At 35.9% G+C, this 22,130-nt stretch overlaps 2 protein-coding genes across 2 annotated transcripts; both read right to left on the bottom strand.

Moving 5' to 3' along the window:
• Positions 1-364: 364 nt before the first annotated feature.
• On the bottom strand, positions 365-6,390 carry LOC144552100 (70 kDa peptidyl-prolyl isomerase-like). Its single transcript, XM_078300202.1, has 13 exons — positions 5,873-6,390; positions 5,386-5,472; positions 4,805-5,065; positions 4,381-4,455; positions 4,203-4,283; positions 3,607-3,801; positions 3,251-3,340; positions 2,788-2,963; positions 2,350-2,472; positions 1,847-1,993; positions 1,310-1,437; positions 1,103-1,223; positions 365-637 (listed from the first exon to the last, which is right to left on the bottom strand). The coding sequence occupies exons 1-13, from the start codon at positions 6,051-6,053 to the stop codon at positions 584-586; spliced, it is 1,719 nt and encodes a 572-aa protein (XP_078156328.1). The 5' UTR covers positions 6,054-6,390; the 3' UTR covers positions 365-583.
• A 3,247-nt stretch (positions 6,391-9,637) lies between these two features.
• LOC144552098 (kinesin-like protein KIN-12A) lies at positions 9,638-18,140 on the bottom strand. Its single transcript, XM_078300200.1, has 16 exons — positions 17,710-18,140; positions 16,731-16,868; positions 16,547-16,630; positions 16,299-16,424; positions 15,936-15,995; positions 15,780-15,833; positions 15,579-15,671; positions 15,221-15,316; positions 14,576-14,721; positions 14,033-14,182; positions 13,695-13,824; positions 12,428-13,258; positions 12,242-12,340; positions 11,480-11,632; positions 10,403-11,167; positions 9,638-10,172 (listed from the first exon to the last, which is right to left on the bottom strand). Exons 1-16 carry the CDS (start codon positions 17,965-17,967, stop codon positions 9,858-9,860), a joined length of 3,498 nt encoding a protein of 1,165 aa, XP_078156326.1. The 5' UTR covers positions 17,968-18,140; the 3' UTR covers positions 9,638-9,857.
• Between the last annotated feature and the right edge of the window lie 3,990 nt (positions 18,141-22,130).

Below are 22,130 nucleotides of genomic sequence, written 5' to 3'. Positions count from 1 at the left end.
TTAGCATATTTTGCCAAAACTGACAAGGTCAATTATCAAGGGTATACACTACCCTCTTTCTACAATATGTAATCCCAGGAACATGTAATCTGTTTATTATATGAATGGAAGCCTACGGGCATTTGAGAGAAGATGTACCAACAAGAGAAATCTGAAGTAATTTGAACACCATCACCAAGATAACCAATCTTTTCCAGAAAGACGACCAAATTGTACACAAGCCAGCCTGGTACGGTGCCAACAACAGAAAACAAACAGTACCAGCAGGCCTGGTACGTTACCAGGTTGCTGATATGATACCATACCAGCAAAGACGATTTCCTTCCCACTACAGCTTTGTTTGAATCCATAACGGACCAGAATATATTAGTACAAACATATATATTTGATTGAAACAGCACCAGCTGACAACTTATATCAAACAATTCATCAAATTAGCTATTACATCAGAGACTAAAACCAGCACTTGGAGGTTGAAAATAATTCATACAAAAAAACAACTGTCAAGCACCAGCATTAGAGGCTAAACACATCCATACAAACCACATGACATGCATATATTGTCATATTAGTTCAAAACTCTTTAAGCAGCACTGTCAATTACCATAGGCTGAGCATCCTGCTTTTTATCCCCCTTCTGCATTTAACAAAAGATTGTACTCAATTAGGTTAAGAACTAGAAAAAGGGTAAATGAGATGGGACAACTAATTCCCTAAACATGAAGGAACTAACAGAAAATGTCAAGCGGCCTCAAGCGGTTTTAGATAAAAGACAATAAGTCAAGCCAGGTCTGTAATTCTAATTCCCTAAACATGAAGGAACTAACAGCAAATGTCAAGCGGCCTCAAGCAGTTTTAGATAAAAGACAATAAGTCAAGCCAGGTCTGTAATTCTAACAGGTTTGATGCTATATATTAACCCTTGCAAGGTCCAGATATAGTTATCAAATAAAATAAAAAATCCTTCCCAATATATTTATAGAAAAAAAAAAGATCCTCCGAAGTAAAATAAAGGTCATCATCATCATACAAAGCTTTTGTTTAAGCCCTAAACAGTTGTGTTCTATGTATCATAAAAATTGGGAGGAAGATTTTCACTTACATTAGCCTCCATGTGCTCTACCTTGCTCCATTTAGCAAACATATTGCCATAAAATTTGGCATCTCGTTTGTTGTATTCCTTCACCTTTTCCTTCAAAACCTTGTATTCTGCCTTCACATCTCTGAGCATATTCAACAATACCAGTTTTCAGCAACCAGAATCACACAATACGCTAAAGCCATGAAAAAGGATTAAGCAAATAGATACCTATTATTTGGATCGATTTCAAGTGCTCTCTTTATGTCCAACTCCGCTAAGTCAAAATCTGCAAGCTGTATGTATGCCTGAGCCCTTCTGTACAGGGCTTTAACATTTGTGCTCTCCATCTCCAAAACCTGAAAGAAACAGTTAATCAACAATATAACTATTTGTACCAAAGCATCTGGTAGTACTGGACATACCTTCACTTGAAATAACTTTCATTATTAATCTGAGGTACTCTTCTATCTTATTCCCTATTGGTGCAATATCTCATTGCATTTACAGTTATACAAAATTTATAACTTTTTTGGTCCAGTGTTCTGTTTTCTCAGCTGAGAGCTAACTTCCTATTTAGAAAAATTCTTTCATTTGATCTCGCAAATCAACTTATCATGTGCATTACTGCAGCAATCCCATAAGTGATGGACCACCAAAAATATCCTTGCCATTGCAAGAAACTCTACTACCGCACAACAGGTGCACACAATAAGTTGTAGTGAAATCTTGTTTAATGTTACAACTACTTGATACTTCTATACTTACCTTAGTGCACAACTTCTCAGCTTCCTTGTATTCCCTGAGCTTGAGTTTGCATGCAGCATTATTAAGCTTGCAACTGATTTTCAATGCCTTGGATTGCTGCTTCTCCTCATCGCTAAATGAGCTATCATATTCTATGTATTTTGCCGCCTGTCAACAACACATTGTATTGAAGGCTCAACACAGAAAATAAGCATCTTTCCCTCTAATATTGAGATACAAACATTATTTTCTTCCTTTTTTTAATGCACAAAAAATAAAACATAAAACACTTTTCTTATCCTACCTCAGCATATTTTTTTCTTAAATAGGTATACATATAAGAATGGCTGATGAACCATTAGTCTACTTTCCCCATCTTTTTGTTTGGCTGAGATTGTCTAGAAAAGCTCAAGGAGAACATAGGAGAAAAAAAAAAAAAGTTACAGGGAAACCACCCTTTGCACCTAAACACCAAAACTGCAATAATTTAGAAAGATCATTATTTTAAACATTATAGTACTAACCTTCTCGTATCTCTTTGAGGCTCTAGCAATTTTGCCAGCTTTGAATAATGCATTTCCTTCCTCTTTTTTCTTTCCAGCAGCCTCTATCTTCTCTGACGTGTTCATGTCCCATGATTCTTTTTCCTAAATAATAAAACAAAACATGCATGAGGAAACACATTTTGGTAGGCTTCACCCAATCTTCAAAGCAAAACAATTTGTTGTAGGCCTTCGAATTCATACACGTCAAATCTCTTTCAGAGAGAGTGGCAAAGAAGAATTTTGTTCAGAAACATCTTATTAGGGTATCCAAGAATAATGTGGGAGGTAATTTATCTATATTCATGCTAGTAGGTGCAGAAGAATAGCAGGATACTTCTCATAATTTATAGTCCTTTTTGGCAGTGTGGTAGAATTGTAGGGTAACTGCAACTTGGAAATTGTTACTATCTAACTTACCTTGTCAAATGAGACTAGCTCGACCTCATAGTAGACAGTGGAGTTCGGTGGCACCACAGCCATATCCTGCTTTGATTCATTTGAACTAAAAGCATGCTCAGGTGGAATTGTGACCAAAGCCACTTCTCCTTTCTTCATTGTGAGTACAGCTTGATCAAGTCCTTCAATAACTTGTTCTGACAAACAATATTGAAAACCTCTTCTATTAAATACCAACCATCTCAAGTATGATATGAAGAAATGGAATTACCAATTTGAGATTTACATTTCTAGAAGTCATTCTTCGTTATATTAGAGTTCAAAAGAACCTTATTTAAGTGTCTTGTAAGCATATTTCCATAACAAAGTTTGTGTGTTGTTAAGATGTCCTATTCATGGTTCGACTAACTTAACTTGCAGATAGACACATAAAGAGAAAAAAAAATAAAAAGCATAGCTTGCATAAGAGAGAAAAAAAGATTACCTTCATCAGTCTTGAACTCTAGAGGCTCATCTCCATCATGGCCTTTTTTCACAAACACAGTTCCATCTTCTAACTTCCCAACTATTTTTACTGCAAAAGAACAAAAACTGCAGTTAGTTCTAGCATTTAAGCATCCAATCAACCAAATAGAAAAACTACCTTTACAATACCAATTTGGTCCTGAATGCACTTGCCAGATTTTCTCTTGGATGTTTAATTCTTAATTCAGAAAGAAGAATGGTAAGTTTTCATTCCATTCAGGCCCAAAATACCCAAGTATGGTAAAATATACCAACCACAATGTGTACTAATATCAAGCAGAACAAAGGCCTCACTTTCAACTCAATCTACTTTACCTTTAACAACAGCACCATCATTAGGGCGCTCATATCCTTCTCCTTCCTTGAGTATCTTCTTTAGTATCTTCTTGTCATCTCCAATCTCCGTGACAGTTTTCCAAGATACCAATTCAAGATCCACATTGAGAGTGGCATTAGGTGGCACAAAACTTTCAGCTTCCGAGGCTTGTCTACCCATCTCACCAAACCCATCTGTCAAATTTTAGATACAAATATTAGATAATATAAGATATTTACAGATTAAAAGTAAGTTATATTAATACAGTTTAAAGCAATATTTCTACAACTAAAGACTTAAATTGCAAGTTCATTTTGCACCATTCCGAATTTTATGGTGCCCGGTTCACGTAATATATAACAGTGGTCCTGCTTACCTTTCTACTTTGCTGCAGAACTCGCTGCAGAATTAATGCTATTCTAGTCCAATGAAAACTAAAAAATAGCTTAAATTTGGTCATTGCAGAGTTGGGATTTAGCTTCGGTTTAAATGAGCAAAATGAGAATCAAAATAAACTCAAGTCGATGGGCAATAAGAACGCTGCATCACTTAAACTGGTAGGTTTGCACACAATTAAATATTCTGTGAAACTTGCATTGTGGCTTGACTGTAAGGAGAACCTTCTCGCCCTTCTTCATTGTCTTCACAGCTTTTGATATTGCTGGGCAGAAATATCCTAGACAATATATAATACAACAAGGAGGTTCAGTAATAGTCCGCTCAATCCAAATTCTGAATGTATTAGATATGATCGAGTTCCAGTCAGTCCATACCTTCTTTCACAGTGAACTCAACACCATCAGATTTGGATACCACAGTTCCATCCTCAAGTCTGGCCTCATATTTAACTGTACCAGATCACAACAATAAAATAAATCAATATCAAACCCTATAACAATAGAAAAATTAAAAAAATGTTTGTCTATTTTCTTCAGTTAGCACTGCAAATATATAATTTATTAATGCTGGCAAAGAAACAGTAGCTGCTTTTGTAAATTGTAATGCCATAAGCTACTTAATACAAACAAACTGCCAATTGAGCTCACGAAAGATTGAGTAGGCATATAAGAAGGCACACCGGTCCATACGTTGGGCAATGTATCAAGGTCACCCACGTCAATGCAAGAGGATTTTATAATCTAAATATATTTACCCAAAATTTGATGATTGCAAAAATAGTTGATAGAATTCACTCACCAAGAACTTCATCCCGGTCTTTTGGGTTATCCCACTTTTCACCTTCCACCAAAATTTTCTTGAAAATGCCACCATCCTTGCAGATGTCCTTCACGCTAGCCCAAGAGAGCAGCTCCACATCAAATTGCAGAGTAGCATTGGGTGGAATTGTGGGAGGGGAACCCGATTCACCATAGGCCAGCTCTGGTGGGATGGTTAAAATTGCATTCTCTCCTTTCTTCATGGTCTTGATCCCTTCATCCCATCCTTTTATCACTTGACCTGAAAGGTTTTTAGTTTTAACAGCATGGTCAGTTACATGTGACACCCACTTTTTGCATCAAGGCAGCACACCTATTGGTCTTAGCTTCCAAATTTAACTAACTTCTTTTTACATTAAATGTTTATTTTCTAGTTTCGTGTTTTTGCTCAAAAAATTACAGGTTTCTGAGGTGCAACATTCATATATTTGCATTCCACTTGATTAATTAGTCATGGTTTAGAGAAGCATTCCACTTTTTGAAGTGCTCTGTATCTCTTAAAGGAGTTCAATTTTTAGAAGGAAAATAATATGAGAAGTGATCAAGGAATAAAAGCCAAACCTTTGCCTAGCTTAAACTTGAAGGGTGTGCCACGATCACGGCTGGAATCGAACTTTGTTCCATCAAGCAGTGTCCCAGTGTAGTGTACTACAAACAAAATCAATTCCGTTTGTTTAAAATATGAACTAAAACCAAAATACAAAGGAAATTATGAATTGTTCAAATTGCCTTCTACACTTTCATAACAGTAAATTAAGACTGTTAACAATAGGATCCGTGTCCAGACTTCACCAAAATCCTATTTATCTATCTTTTCTCTTTAATTGGAATTGTTGTTGTCAGATTAGGCAGAGGGAGCATTGAAATCTAGTTAGCTCAATTTGAGGTATAATTTAAAAATGGTGGGTTTACTGAAGGCTTGCTATGATCTATAATCATTCATTTATTGCGTATGTCAATTACATTATATTTATATTGAGCCAACTTGGAATTACTGAAATTTAGCTAAATCAAAGAAAACAACAAATTTGAGATGTGACGGCAATACCTTCAACCTCATCTCCGGTCTCTGGTGTCTCCCATCCCTCCCCTTCTTTAACAAGTTTCTTCTTCAACCCTTGCTTTCCAATCTCCTTCTCCTCTCCTACCTTCATTAGTGGACTATCGACCTCATCTCCAATCTCCATAGGTTCCTCCTCTCCGGTAGGGAACTCAAAATCCTCCTCCATTGCTCAAAAATTGATTTGATTTTTTTGCTCGAGAATTGCAAGGTTAAGTGAAGATGACGAGAACTCTAAAGCTTAGCAAGTGCTTGATCGATTTGAACCCAAAGGCAAGGAACGGGAGGAAAAAAGATGGTATTTATAAGCGTAGGAGCGGAGTCTAGAGAGTTCGCAGGAGACGAAGGATCAAGGATGGATGGTAAAAGATTGCACTGTTACTGTATGGCTGTGTGGATGGATGTTTCTGGAGAAATGGAGAAGCGGAGTTGCAAGTGGACCCGCTTTTGTTTCCAACTTTCCATTGTCATTGGCATCAAGAAGTCTCTAGAACTTGGAAGATCGCTCAGTCTCCCCATTAATTCCCGAGGGGCGAGGGGCGAGGGGCGAGGGGCAGAGGAAAACAAACCTCTCTAAAGCTGGATATTGTGCGGCACTGTGGTGCATCTAAATGTATTTTATTAGACTGCACGTGTCCTCTGCCTATTCGATTGTGGGGATGCCGCAGGGCAGTATTATTTGAGCTTTGAGATTTGTGCAGAACCTATTTCAACGGTTGAGATTTTACAAAAGGTCCCGCAAAATATGAGATACCTCAGAGGTTGAGAATCCAGTTAATCCGTCGGTCGTCGGCATTATCGCCATCCAAACTCCTGTGCTCCCCAGTACCTGCTGAGATATAATTTGAGAAAACGAATAGCCACATTATCCAGAAGTGAAAACAGAACGGATACGGAAAGAATAGCGATAAAATCGGAGGCAGAGAGGGATGACGTTAGCCAACATCAGCGTAAAAAATAGACAGAACCCTCCATATCCCATCCGACGGCACAGAGAAATAATCAGATCCGGTCCGTATTTGGTTTGATTCTTCAGAATAATCTATTAAGTTAAAGAGTGAGTCTATGGTACTATGCATATCACGGGTTGGTCCGTAATACGGCATAATATTTAACTTTTTAAAATTCTAACGGTTGATCTAAACCGTTTATCTTGTTCTTCATATTAATATGTATTTGAAGACCAAATTTTATATTTTCTGAAAAAAAATTTACTATTTTTTCAGATATTTAAAAAATCACTTGATCTGAAAATTCTGGACCATCCAAAAACAAAAAAAAGTGATTTTCAGTAAATCTAAAAAAATAGTAAACAAATTTCAAAAAATGTAAAATTTGGTCTCCAAACACATATTAATATGGAGAACAAGATGAACGGTTCGGATCGACCGTTAGGATTTTGAAAAGTCGAATATTAAGCCGTATTACGAGCCAAATCGTAATATGCATATTACCATAGACTGAACCCGTCAAATCCGATTTATTAAGCCGTTTTTTATTAAAAAAAATTGCTGAACCAAACTGACAAAAACCCGGATTCAAAACGAATTCGTTTCTCAAATCTCATTCTATTCCAATTTGTTGCCTTTTCTTCAACAGTAACGACTTCAAACTTCCTTCTACGTCAATCTCTCTATGTTGTGGCTCTTTTCTTCCAAACTTGAATTATTCTCAAGACTGTGACTCAATCGCATTCTCAATACTTTGTTTGAAACATAATCACAAAAGAAGCTACTAAGATAAAGTACTTGGCAATTTTATGAAAGTTTTGAGTTAATTTTATTGCATTGATTCATGCATTTTGATGACATGCTCAAACCAAATTGCATTTTGGTCATATATATATAGGGCCTGTCTAAATTGCTGCTGGCAGCATTTCAGCAGAGGTGCTTCCGGGGCTATATTTAGCCGTGTGATGTTGAAACAACAAATTCAAACCGTTAGATGTTTAATCTATATTATAATCTACTTGGAGACCAAATTTTACATTTTTTGGAATTTTTTTACTATATATTAAGCTGGTTTGAAAACCGCTGATTTCAGTAAATTTCTGCAGCATTGAAATCAGCGGTTTTCAAACCAGCTTAATGTATAGTAAAAAAATACCAAAAAATGTAAAATTTGGTCTCCAAGTAGATTATAATATAGATTAAACATCTAACGGTTTGGATTTGTTGTTTCGACATCACAAAACAGAAAAATGAGCGGCAGCACCGCCGGCATAAATGCTGCCAGCAGCAAATTAGCCACAGCCTATATATATATATATATTATCAAATAGCAAAATTGACGTAGAACCAAGGCGAATTAGGTTCAAATCAAATAGCTACATTACTGGGCAGGTTCTAAGTTGCTTCACTTGGTGTTTTTATTGCAGTATGAAAAAGTAATTTCTCTTTAACAAATTGAAATGGTTGTCTTATTACACATGGAGGCAATAATAGTCAAAATTATCATGTTTGCAATATACACCTAGGGTTGTTTGGTTATTAGAAAGACAACATTTGTCATGTCTTGTGAAAAAAATTGCTCGTGTAAAAATTGGCAGAACTATCTTCACCTTTTCATTAGTAAATAAAGAGACTAAAATATTCATACCTTAAAAAAAAATGATGTCACTCGTGAAATTGCTTGAACCAGTTCATATGAACACGGAATCAAACCTGAGATTTTCCATCACAACAGTTCAAATTAAATTCATTGGTAGATGCCAAAATATAAAACGTAAGATTCTATATATTGCAATACAACTGGATTTTGGATTTTAACGGAATGTTTCTTAAGATTTGTAAATTTTTAATGAGTCAAGAGCCAATAGTCTCTATTGTCCTTGTTAAGGTTTTCAAAGAACTAATTTTTTTTTAAATAAAAGAACTTGTAGTTCAAGGCTATTTTTTTAAGTTTATATGTAACTACTATGTTAGACATTTTTTTATAACTTGATATATGAAGTTCGCAGCAGTTCATATCTAACTACTATTTTAGACATTTTTATATAAGTTCATATATGAATCCTGTAGAATCATAATAACTTTTTATTTGAATTGTACTAGAATTTGATTCTCTATTGACAATACAGTTGAATTTTACGAATAAAAACTCAATCCATAATTTATATATAAAAAAAAGTTGCCTGAATTAAGATTTCATTTTTTTCATGCTCCATCCCCCTCGTTACGAGCATTTCCGTAAATATTCATGCAATAAAAGAATACCACCGAATAGTATTTTTTTTCTCCGTATTTTATATATTTGTGTACTCCTAATTTCTTATAAAATGCTAAAATTACACAGTTTATTATGTGTTATTCAATAAATTATAAAGAAGTAATGCATATCTAGTTATCTACGAATATTCAAAAAATTGTCTGAACTTTTTGGCACCGTAACCACTTGGCATATCTAGTTAATGATTTTTGAAGTTAGAACGACTTTTTGATACTGTAACAACTTCACAAAAAAATAGCATGCAAAGAGCAATTATCTTGTATTTTTAGTTATCTCATTCTCATATCGTACGATATATTTAAAGGTCTTACATTTTATGAAATCTTGACTCAATCGTCTTTCGAACGTGTGATTTGTTCCTGGATGGAGCACTTGCACAATTCTGAATAAATAGCCGCAGCTTTTGCCAAACGGCAAGACAGCGCTTGGTAAATAAGATTCATCGGTTATTTATTTTGAGCGACTAATTGTGTGAAAATTGCAAGTTTACAAAAGTCACCGTTCTCTATAAAAGAATAGGTTGGATTTGTCACTGGTAAAATACTACAGGAACTAAAAAATATTAATCAACATGGGTATTTAACAAAATACTCCATTCTAAATTTACAAATACACCAAGCAAAGCATCAAATGCCGACGAATCTTCTAAACAAAGAGCCGCTACCTTCTCTTCTATTTTACGAAATTATAAAATATTTCTCAAAGAAACAACATTATTATTGGCAAAGCAACATTGCTTTGCTTCTTAAATATTGCACCGGTCATAACCAAAGAACCATGAATTTGGATCTGTCCCTTTCGACACCTCACCTGACCCATCGATACCGCCAAAAGGCTCAAACTCCTCGCGCCATCTTTGATCAGAGAGGCTATCACTTGCATCATACTTAGCTGCCACATTGGAAGGGGTTTCTTCCTTTTCAGGTGTATTTTCCAGAGCATCTTCAGGTAATGGAGACTCAGCCTGAAGCACAACAATCTGTTTGTCATAGTTCTTTTTCAGGTTCTCCATCTCTTGGTATACCTTTTCTGTCTCTTGTTCAGCAACACGAGCTCGTTTCTGTTAAATATTAGATACTGGTTATATTAAAACAGTTGCAGCTAGAGCTACTTTATCTGATCTAGAATTTCTATACTTCAATCATATCAGTAAGGAGTTCAAACTGAGTCTGCAGTTCAATTCTACTTCCAGACAATTAGACTCTGACCAAAAGAAAACTAAAAGCTAAAAAATTCCAATTAACCATGCACAGTTGTACTGAAACACACCAATATCTAAAAGCACCATACCTGTGCACGTTTGACTGATTCTTCGGCCTCTTTTAATCTCACGACCAACTCACCAGCCGCTTGAACCGCATCGGCCATATCTCTCAACTGCGCTTGAAGCCCTCTACTCTCATCCCTCCAATATCTCCTCTCCTTCTCCCTCTCAACCCGCAACACTGAAATTTCTGCTGCCAGAGAGTTAATAAACTTTGACTCGGGCCGGCTAACCCCTGCCTTGGTGGCCGCCTTCTTTACATCCTCTATCCCATCACTGATCTTTCTATTCTTGGCAAGCAGGGACATGTGCTTCTCCTGTAAATCAGCATACTGTTCTAGTATCCTAGCATGACCTTGCACTGCCATTTGTAATGCCTCCTTTAGTTCCTCGGTGCACCGCCTCTCTGAGTTGAGTTCAACTCTAAGGTGCTCAGCTTTATTGCGATTCGAATCAAGCTCCATCTCAAGTTCCTTTGTAAGGGTTATCCATTTTCCCTCAGATTCAGACCAGCTCTCCCTTTTGGTATCATTTTCTTGTTCCTCCTGTTCTGGGATGGTGCTGAGTGGACCCATTGGTAGAGGTACTGGATTCCTGAAGCGAAAAGAGGCGGAAGGACAGGTCAGGTAGTAGTTCAGCTGTGTCTTTAAGTCTTGAATCTCTTCCATTAGTACATCTCTCTCCCCCAGCTCATAGAAGTTGTGGTACTTGTCTAGCTCCTCTTGCGCCCTCTTGAGCTCAATATTTATTCGTAGTATCTCAGGATGGTTGTCATACACACTTCGAAGGTGCTGCGATATGAATAAATAAGTGAATCAATAGCGGTCAAAGAATATAAAAAATACTAAATGCTTCTTCAGCCAGAACAGAATAGTAAACAATTAAACAAAGAAAATGTGACATAATATAGCCATGTTTTTAACTTCAGGTCTGTCAAGCAAAGGTTAATATTATAATCTATAACCATGTATTTAACTTCAGGTAGTAGTTCATGCCTTTTCCCCCACCAATCCATCTTGATAATTTGCACTTAAAGAGTTAATTTCGGAATGTTTGAAACGACAGGACATGTGTTTGAAAATAAAAAAGAGAAAAAAAACAACCTTGTGCTCATTCTGCAAAGCTAGAAACTCCTCTTCCATGAACTCTTCCACGGGTAAGATGCCATCCATTAAAGTCTCAAGGCGGGATATCTTATCTTCTCGTGTTTGTGCAATAACTGCATTGCACTCCCTTTCATGCTTGTAATGCTGGACCTGCTCAGGTGCAACAAATTGTCGCTATTAATTGTATAGAATAATTAGAAGGCACACCATTTCATTTATGAGAATGATTTTTTAGACTAGAACCATTTACAAGCAAGAAAGTTGGTCGAGTTCCATTATGAAAAGACTAAAATATGATAGCTGTTTCACCCACGCAAGGATCATAGCATGACTAACAATTGACCCAATCTAACAGATTAGCTCAAACCAGAGTGCTACCAAGTCAGGTTTGTGTCAGGAGTTATTAGCCTTTCTGTCGGCAGGTCAGGTCGCCCCAACCCAAATAATACGTTGAGTTATTTTTTTCATTTCTTATACAATAAATAAAAGGAGAGAAATTAAATGTCTAAAACCAAAATTATTTGCCAATTTAACATGTCACCGGTCCAATGGACAAGTAGAATACTTCTAAATACATATTATATTTCACAGATTGCAATACCTGCCTAACAGAACTGGCTGCAGCCATCTAGAAGCTGGCCTTCAGAAACCCAAACATGCATTAATAGCATGCTGGTCGTGATTCAGAACCATCTTTTTCATAGGGCAATCAACAGCAGTAGGAACATAAACAATAAAAACAATAAGACAAGTACATACCAATCTGTTCAGTTGTTGAATCTCAGCAGCTTGTCTTGCATTTAAAGTCTCCAATTCCATTTCTCGCCTAATGGATCCAGCTAAAAGCTTCTTCACAGCCTGTACAGTTTACAACAAAATAATTAGCACCTAAAATAAGTGAAGTATCAGAAGAGCCACATATAAACCAATCAGATTTAGTCTTACTTTTGGAACCTTCTGCATCTTGGATTTCTCTGTAGGTAAAGGTGCATCAGCCGGTACCAAATCCAAGCTGGGGTCTTGATCCATGGCTAAAATATCATCTCCAGAAGCACTTACTGAAGAATCATCATTCATCACTTCCTCCAACTCTTCCGGAATAGTCTGTGTACCAGCATCAACTTGACAAACAGGCTTTACCTGTAACGAAGCTGATACTGATACTGACTCCATAGCCGATGGTGGTTCTGGACTAATTGGCCTAACAAAGAAGCTAAATGACGCCCTCCTCAAAGCATTGTTGTTTTTCTTGGGGCCATTATCAAAAACTTGGAGCCCACGGTGTATACTAGCAGCTAGACTCTCAGCCTTTCGGTTTGGTAAAAGGGGAATGTCTAGAGCACTAGTAGCAACCTCAGTGCTCTCTACTATAGCTCTATGAGATGGAGAGATTGTAGAAGTGGTCCTAGGGCTTTTCCTGATCTGGCTTTCTGACAAAGACGAATTGCTAATCTCTGGCACAATGCTAAGTTTTTTATGAGATGCAGATTTTAGAGAGGATGATTTTCTCTCCATGGAACCAGAAGACAAGACAGGTCCAGTGGGCACCCCACTGGAAGACGAATCCAGGCTCTCTTGGCTTGTTTTGGAAGGCTTCTCAACATCATTTTCATCGATCTCCATTTCTTCGTCACTGTCATCTTTAATGGAGGGCATAGCAGTGGCACAGGTGAGGCTCATTCGAAGGAGGTTCAGCGTACGTCTGGCGTCCTCTGCAGTGGAATAGCCATCTGCAATTGTTGCCCCCTTATTTGACTTGATGCGCACGAGCTCATCCTGAGAACCAAAGACAAGTAAAATAATGTTGCTTTCAGGAATATCTGAAAGTAAGCCGTGTGAAATACATACATGCATCTCAGTGACATAACCAAAAGAATTGACACAGCAAATGGTAATGCGCTGCTACAAGTGCGCCTTCAAACAAAACAACAATTGTCAATCATCATTGTTTGTGTGAATTCTCTTATGCAGCTTAAGTTGTGTATTTCAGGGCTTATAAATCATTATTTTTTAATTGGGCTCTTCATCCAGCTTTGCAAAATGCAAATCCAAAATATTGTGTGCTTTGTCTTTCCCATTTTGCCTATTTGAGAAAATGAACGCTTTGAATGTTATGTTTTGGACAAAAAATTATCCGAACTGACTGGTACCGAAACAGAAATCCTTTACTTTATCTAAGACAATTTAGCATAAGAATAGGCAAAGACTGTACCCTAAGTAGCCGCACTTGCTCTCTTAGCATGTTGACATCATCTTGTGTTGTCTCATTCACAACAGCTTTGTTTTTAATTGCCTTTGCACGCTGAGCAAATCTGAGGGTGCTTAAAGTCTCATTCTTGCACCTGAAAATAATATAATATCAGGCTTTACAGTTGAATGTCACGAAAAGAAACATCTGTTTACCATTACTAATTCATTTATCATCTACTTTTTTTTTCTTATCCTCCAGTTTCTTTGTATTTAACTGAAGCATAAGCCCACTCATAATTGGTGCCAAAATATCAAGATGAGAAAAGCAGAATGGTGAAGCAGAGTATGAAAATCATATACCCCGCTGATGGTGAGACTGCACATATCATGGCCAGCTTGGCATTACCACCAAGAGATTCTTGAAGAAGGAACGTAAGCTTGGAATCACGATAAGGTATATGCCTTTGCTTTCCCGACTGCGAAACCTCTCCTAGTATATTGATCAAGTTCCTAAGCAGGAAAATTAAAACTTATTCTCAAAGTCAAATATATACTATTCAAAAGATACAGTACATAGAAAAATTAATTCTTCAATCAAGTGCATGTGATTTTTGTGCCGGTCCAGCCCAATACAGGTTGTTTCATAACTTACATAGTTGCATTAGGTTCTGGCACCCTGTAAATTATATATGTTCTTTTTGTCATCAATATTTGGGAACCTATTAATTAAGTTAAATATCTATCATTCTCTTGTAATTAAATTTACTTGGACCATGCTAACTTTCCCCAACGGAGAATTACCAAAACAATCAATTCACAGTCATCCATGGGTAACTATAAACATGCACGCACATATACAAACGCCGCATGAAAAAAGTAGAAAACTAAGCAAAATAAACTTACCCAAGTTGGGAAAGAGACTTATTTATATTTCCTGCTTCCTTTAAACGGTCTCCAGCAGCCTTTGTTAGTTTTTGTCTCTCAGATCCAGCAAGATCAACCAAATTTATCCTGCTTGTTCTAGCAGCGTTGAGCCCATCTTCCACATTCTACAATTTTTAGCCCAAAAAATTCCATGCATTAAAAAGAGATTCGAGGAGGTTACTTCTAATACTGGGAATGCACCTTAACCAGCCACAACTAGTATTTCAATTTTGGTTTAGCAAGGATACAATAACTTTCTTGCTTCCAAACCTCAATTTGGCTCAGAAAAACTTTAGAAGTTAACAGCCTGGCCCAATTAACAATGATCAGGGGAGGTTTGGTTTCAATACAGGCAGACTGAACCTGAAGGTACCCAAGGTAACCTGATCTAGGTATCTGACACCAAAAAGGCAAAATGCAACTCCAAACCAAATTACAAATATGACAAGAAGGCAAGAAGCAACCAGAACCCAAATGAATCTGGAACTGGCTCAGACCAAAATCCAAACCAAATTATAACAAATATGACAGGGTCCTTTCTGCTCAACCTGATACACTATATGACCTAACCTGAACTGTCAAGATGTCAACTACTTCTTATCAAAAAAGATGCAAAGTACCGACCTTAAATTGGGATCTTATTACACAGGTGAACACACAATGTGATCGTGAACTCTCCAAATTTACACTTGTTGCACCGGTCCTTCTATTTGCTAGCCCCTGCACCAAGAGCAGAAGCAAAAATGTGATGCTACTCTCCTAGTCAATAATGAATCAGTAGCACGATACTACTCAAAAGCATGAGTCAGGGCATGACTGATAAGGTAGTAGCAGTGAAACATTTTTGGAGGTTCGCATGTGGGGCACAAACTAATTGTTGGCAAGATATCATTCAACTGTACAAAACCAATCATGACTGAAGAATAATTATTTCTGTACTCTTTCACTCATTATTTATTTTTCCTCTCTTTTTGTTACATACCTTCATTAACAACTGGGTGACATCTTTCAATGTGTAAGCAAACTCCTCCGTTAAAGACTCCACGTACACACCTGTCCCCACATCTTCTCTAATCTGAAATTTTAGTCAGGTGTTATAAAATTAAGAAGAACAGAAGGAAAAATTTTAAGAGGTTCTAGCACAAATTAAAAGTTCACAAGTTGAAGTGTCAGATATGTTTACCTGAAGGTTCCTCTGTGTGGGATCCAGCAAATCAGTAATTTGCTCATTGTATATCTGCATGCAACAACATAAAATATTAATCTGGAATCTACATAGTGTACCAAAACAAATCAAGAATATGAACACAACAAGAGACACCACATTTTTTAAACTGACCTCTAGAAAAGAACAAGTACAGTTATACGTCAACTCCTTGCTGGAGTGCTTGATTTGCTCCTGTAAAATGGAGAACAATTACAACTATCATTCTTATATAATCTAAAGACAAGGATTACCATACCTCCGATCTGTATTGTTTTGGATACAGCCAGCATGGCCAATTTTAAGACCTATTTGTTTGTTGTTTTATTATTTGTGCTTGCAGCTTGTTCATTGTACTGTCAAGCGTCTGAAGTATATTTTCAAAAATGAGATTTAGTGGCGACCTAATAGGGCTTCCAGTACAATCTGCATGTCATGCTAACTTAAGTCTACAGCAATCTTGTTTAAAACAGATAAAATAAAAAATAATATTAGTACCTCATTAATACGAGAAAAGAGTAGCTCAAAGACCCGAGGAGTCAGTCCTCTCTCACAGTTAAGCAAATTCTCATCTGACAAGGCTGCTGCTGGGCCCCACATGGTGTAAGTCTTTCCACTTCCAGTCTATTCAGACAGAAAAAAAAAAGCTATTTTTGTTCATATACTATATTTGTTGTGCATGTTATTTTGAGGTCTTCAGAGCATAACATGAACATCTTTATGAAAAGATAATTTAAGCTTATTACCTGGCCATAAGCAAATATGGAGCTATTGAACCCTGCTAAGCAGTTCTCCACTAGCGGAAGCCCGACGAGATGAAACACATCTTCCTGCTTAGTACAAAAAATTCAATTAAATTAATGAGAAAAAAATAGGCAGCAAGGTAACATTTTTTTTTTTTTTACAAAGTTCTAAGAGATTAAAAATAACCTGACTGCAACCAGTATCTGCAACTGAATCAAAGGTAAATGTATGGTCAGATATTGAGACAGAATTGCCAGATAGTTTCTGCACAACAGATCCTCCTTCCTCCTCGTCTTTCCTCGGAGGCCTTATTCGCACAATTACCTGAAAAGATCCTAAATTATCTCCAAGACCAATAACAGTAGTTACCTTTTGCATATAATTATGATACTTGCACAGTAAAAAATTAGTCACGCGTGGGTGCAAGAGCCCAATAAATGAAGTATGGGAAGGTGTTGAGAAATCCTAGCAGAAAATTCTTACTATTACCAACCATAAGAACAAAATTTATCTAATAGAAAAACATACAAAACAGTTTTGAAAGGCATATTATTCTTTAACATACTCGTGCAAAAAGTTTATTGGGGGAATATGTTTTTAATAACAGTAATTACATAAGATAAGCAAACTAAATTAGAAAGGTGCAAATAAACTTCAGAAGGTATTCTGAATTCTTTATTTTCCAACACTATTATATAAAGACTTTAGAAAACCACCCACTCTACTGACACAACATACCCAAATTGAATGATTTAGCAGGTTAGGTATGGGATCCCAGATGTGTAAAATTAAATGAAACTACCAGAAATGTTAACCAAGTATAAGAAACCACTAACATGTCTATTCTATAAAAAGGATAAATATTAAACTCGCCTGAAAAAAGAAAGCTACATAAATCCAAAATGTAAGATATCATGTGAATACCAAATTCAAGGATATTGATGCAAAAAATAGATATATTCTCTTTATATATGAAATGCAAAAGAAAAAAAGTAACAATTGACAAATGTTGCACAAAAGCGCCAGAATCAGAAACAGTACGGATCTCATTTTGGGTTTCAGATGCAAAGTCCGCATTTTGTAACGGTTTAAAAGTAAAACCCTATTTTTCCACTCATCATTTCCGAAGAGTAAATAATTTAACCCAAAAGGCAAAGAAAACCACCTGAACGCCTGAATCAGACGCAGTAGAGATTGAAGATGCCGCCTCCAAGGTTTCTGAGCTGAGCTTTCTCTTGAGAGGAGGTCGTGGTGGTAGAGGGCTCCGACATTTGCCAGAAAATAGTTTACTAAAACCAGGCGACCGGTACGGCGACGAATCAGACGGTGTAGAGTTTGGATCCAAGTTTTCCTTAGGGACCTTCGGTGGTTTGTTTTTTTGCGAGTTAGGGGTTAGTGTTTTTGGGTTGAAGAGAGCCTTCATGGCGATCTAGGGATGAGTGGCTAGGGTTTGAAACGGAGAGACTGAAACCCTAGGTGAGCGTAAGAGGGGGAGGAGCAGAGAAGAAACGTTACAGAGAGGGAAGCAAGATTTGAAATGGAGATCGGGAGATTTTAAAAAATAAATAAATAAAAGAAAAGAAATGGAGGGGGAATCAAAAAATTTAATTTTTAATTGGGAGGGCTTTTGAAATTTTGGCCTCGCTATTGGCGATGGGATCCTGATCCTCTAAAGTAACTTGAATTTTGTGTTTATATCCGGACCGTCCGATCATAATTCTGCCAAGCATGTAATGCACTGGTGATTTTAATATTCGTGCAGATTCTGATCGGACCGTCCTGATCTGATTCCAAAATATGAGTTACTTTATAAATATAAATTCCTGGAGACGGGAGAGTGAGAAACCAAGTATTGGTTGGTCTTGGAGCACCGATCAGCAGCGAACTCCAAAATCAGATAAGAGTAGCTAATTTTTGCCTCGAGAAATTCTGAAAATTGAAAGCCGATGAATCTATCTTGACGGTAAGTTTTCATGAGGTGTGGTTTTACAAAGAAATTGAACTAATAGCAAATTATCTGATATAATCCAATTGCGAAAATGAGCTAATGGATACAATATTAGAGCTGCATGCAGCATAATGTGAGACGATTAAAAGATATTTGCAGGGCCCGCATGGGTGCGTATCCTCTGAGATATCTCAACTTTTGCGTGACTGACGTGTCTGGTGCCTATTCGGGGTGATGTAGGGGGTCAGAATTATGTGTGCTTTGAGATTCATGCAGAACGTATTTAAACGGTTGAGATTTACCATAAAGTCACGCAAAGTTTGAGATATCTTAGAGGATACGAATTCCGCCCGCATGGGGTTTTTCTATCTTTTTGGGAGGGTTGGGTGTTTCGTGGCGTGGTGCTCCCAGAGCAGAAAGAAATCTACTCGGCGGGTAAACGGTACAAATTGGTGCTTGGAAACTGCAGATCGTTGAGATAGTACGTATGGGTATTTGACTAAATCGGACGGTTCGATTTGTGACCTGTAACAGTATGTCTGTATGTGGGGCCCAGTTGGAAACCATTTCGAATCTGTAAAGCAAGAGGAGTCCCTACTCCCTGATCCTGACATAGTCGGGAATCTCCTTCTCCTATACCATCGTCAATGAATGCATCAACGGATAAAGCGGATTGCTGTCGGAGAGGATCAGAAGAGAGTATAAATGTATAATCCCAATAACTAAGTTGCATCTATGCTCAAATGACCGAAATTTTTATTAATATCTAAAATATTTAATTAATTTCAAAATATACTCACTTTTTGATGGGATTTTCAGAAATGATCAAACCGATCAAAATATTACTAGTTTTAAATCACCTTTCTGGACAAAATTTCACTGGTTAAAAACCAAAAAATTCACTTTTTTCACCGGCCAAAATTTCACTGGTTAACAAAAGTCCACTTTTATTTTTTTACAAAACAGAAAATTACAAGTGTTTAATATATTTCTTTGAAAATAGATGTAATACAATATAATAAATCCTTGATTTATTGATAAGACTGCGATAAATAATCCGGATCAATATTTTTCAGGTTGAATTTTTTGCGGTTATAAGAAAAATTAATATATTTCTTTGTGTTGTTGGAAAACAATAAAAATACTGCAATAAATACTTGGAATACAATATTCAAGAATAATCGTCAAAATAGATACAACTTTTTAGAAATTAAATGTATTACAAGGAATACAATATTTTTTGTATTACCTGAAAAATGTTGATCCTGGTTATTTGTCACAGTCTTTCTAATGAATCAAGAATTTATTATATTGTATTACATTTATTTTCAGAGAAGTATATTAAATATTTCTAATCTTTCAATGCAAAAAATAAATAAATTATAAAATTTTATGTTTTGTAAAAAAAACGTGGATTTTTGTTAACCGGTAAAATTTTGGCCGCTGAAAAAAGTGGATTTTCTGCTTTTTAACCGGTGAAATTTTGACCAAAAAGGTAATTTAAAATCGGTAATATTTTGGCTGGTTTGGTCATTTCTGAAAATCCCATCTAAAAGTGGGTATAATTTGAAATTAATTAAATATTTTTGAATATTAATAAAAATTTCGGCTCAGATGTGTGCTGATTTGAAGTTTTAAACCAATGCATCCCGAGTACATTTAAAACATATTTATATGTGTTCATTAATTAGGATAGACTTTGAAATTTAATAATCATCAAATCGACAAATATAATATATATTATATATACACTAGTCAGAATGATGTCTCGAATATTAAGAAAAATAACGAGCTCAGATGCAATTCCAGCACATCATTAATTAGGTGTGTCGTGTGTGATCAGTTCAATAATCACGTTACGTAACGTATAAATACGTGACGTATATTGTGCAGATAATGAATATGCTCAGATTTATTTACAGCGTACCGACTGTTTGTTGACATTTTCAATATGCGGGATTTCGTTTCCAGTCCTATAATAAAAAAAAAAACACGCAAGTACCGAAGTACGTATACTCTAAATATTACGCACCATGTATCAGCTCGTGAATAAGTTCGCGCAAAGTATAGTGCATTTTAAATTTTATTTCTTTTATTAAAATCTTCTAGTTTCATCTTACTTGAGATAAGCAACTGTAGAGATGCGTCGATGTTCAAAATTGCGAGTGCCAACGACCTTCTGAGAAACGGTCCCAATAAAAAGTCACCCATTGTTAGAATTTAACATAAAATTAATATTGATGACTATATATCACTAGTTGTCAATAGTATCTTTTTAATTGTTTTTCTATTCCTACCGCATTCGATAGAGTGGGTATGAGTAAAACAAAAAAAATTATTAGCTTATCAGGTATGGTATGGTTAACGGGTTTTTTCGTTAGATAAATGAGTAAGAGTATGGGCAAAGAGTATTGCGTATCAGGTAATTCTAAAGATAAAGTTATACGATAATGTTTGAGCAATAATTAGTGATTAATTTTTTGTTATTTAGTGTGTATTTGTGTTGTAATAAAAATGTTAAACATATTACATTATTTGCATGTCTTGTTATTTAGTTAAATAATTTAATATGCTCGAATAATTATTTGTGTTTTTTGATTCACTTGATTTATACAAAAAATTAATTATAAATAATTGTCATTTGCTTTTTATTTTTTTTATTAGTAGCGTGATTGCATGTGTGTGAAATAAATGAGTTTTGATGTTTCATTTATAAAAAAAATACAACTAATTATTATATTAGTGTTATTCGTTATTATCTCAATACAGTTTTGTTATCCACTAATTTTAACGGGTCATAATAGAATAAGATAAGATCAATTCTTAATAGGTACGAATAGAGTGTGAATAAGATAAATTTTTATTGAGTGTGAATAAGCAGGAATTTGCGACACCTCTACTATTACGTCCCTGTTTAATGTATGAAGCAGTATTATCAGAACTAAACTGGACCGGTCGGTTCGATCGGAAAAACGGGACCCTGTTACCAGTCCGGTTCAGTTCTCATGTAGAATCGTTTATGTAAATAAACCGGCCAAAACAGATTATATCGGTTGATTTTATTAAAAACTATTGACCCAAAACGTAAAAAAAAAAAAAGATTCAAAACAAGTTCATTTGTGTTTTTGAGTTTGTACAGTTCTCCTCTCCGTTCAATCTTCTTGCATTGTCTTTGCTCGTCAACACGAAAAGCAAAGCGTACTGTTGGATTATATAAAGAGAATTGGTTTGATTTCTTTTCCCTTTTCTTGATTTTCTAATCTCCCCTGCACGAGACTCAACCTCAACACCTCAGGGTTGCTCGTTCTCGAGGCTGATTTTGAAACGAAATTACAAAAAAAACTGTTAAGATCAAATACTCCAGGAAGTCTCATGTAGTCAATGTAATCAAATTGGTAGAATACTTAAAAGGTTAATATTTGAGTTAGATTTCATTGAATAGATCAATGCATTTAAGGTGTTTGATGAAATGCTCAAATCAAAATTAGATATTTTAGAAACGAAAACCTTTCATAACTGGTAAAAACCCTGAGGTGAAGGAAGTTCTGTCAAATCAAGAACATTTCAGCACTTAAAACTAAATTTTGCTCTCCTCGATGGAATTGCTCGACCAATAATAGGTCTTAAAATGAACAAGA

Source organism: Carex rostrata, chromosome 3 (assembly GCF_964058835.1).
Source record: "Carex rostrata chromosome 3, lpCarRost1.2, whole genome shotgun sequence".
NCBI lineage: Eukaryota > Viridiplantae > Streptophyta > Magnoliopsida > Poales > Cyperaceae > Carex > Carex rostrata.
This window is presented reverse-complemented; position numbering and strand designations above follow the sequence as displayed.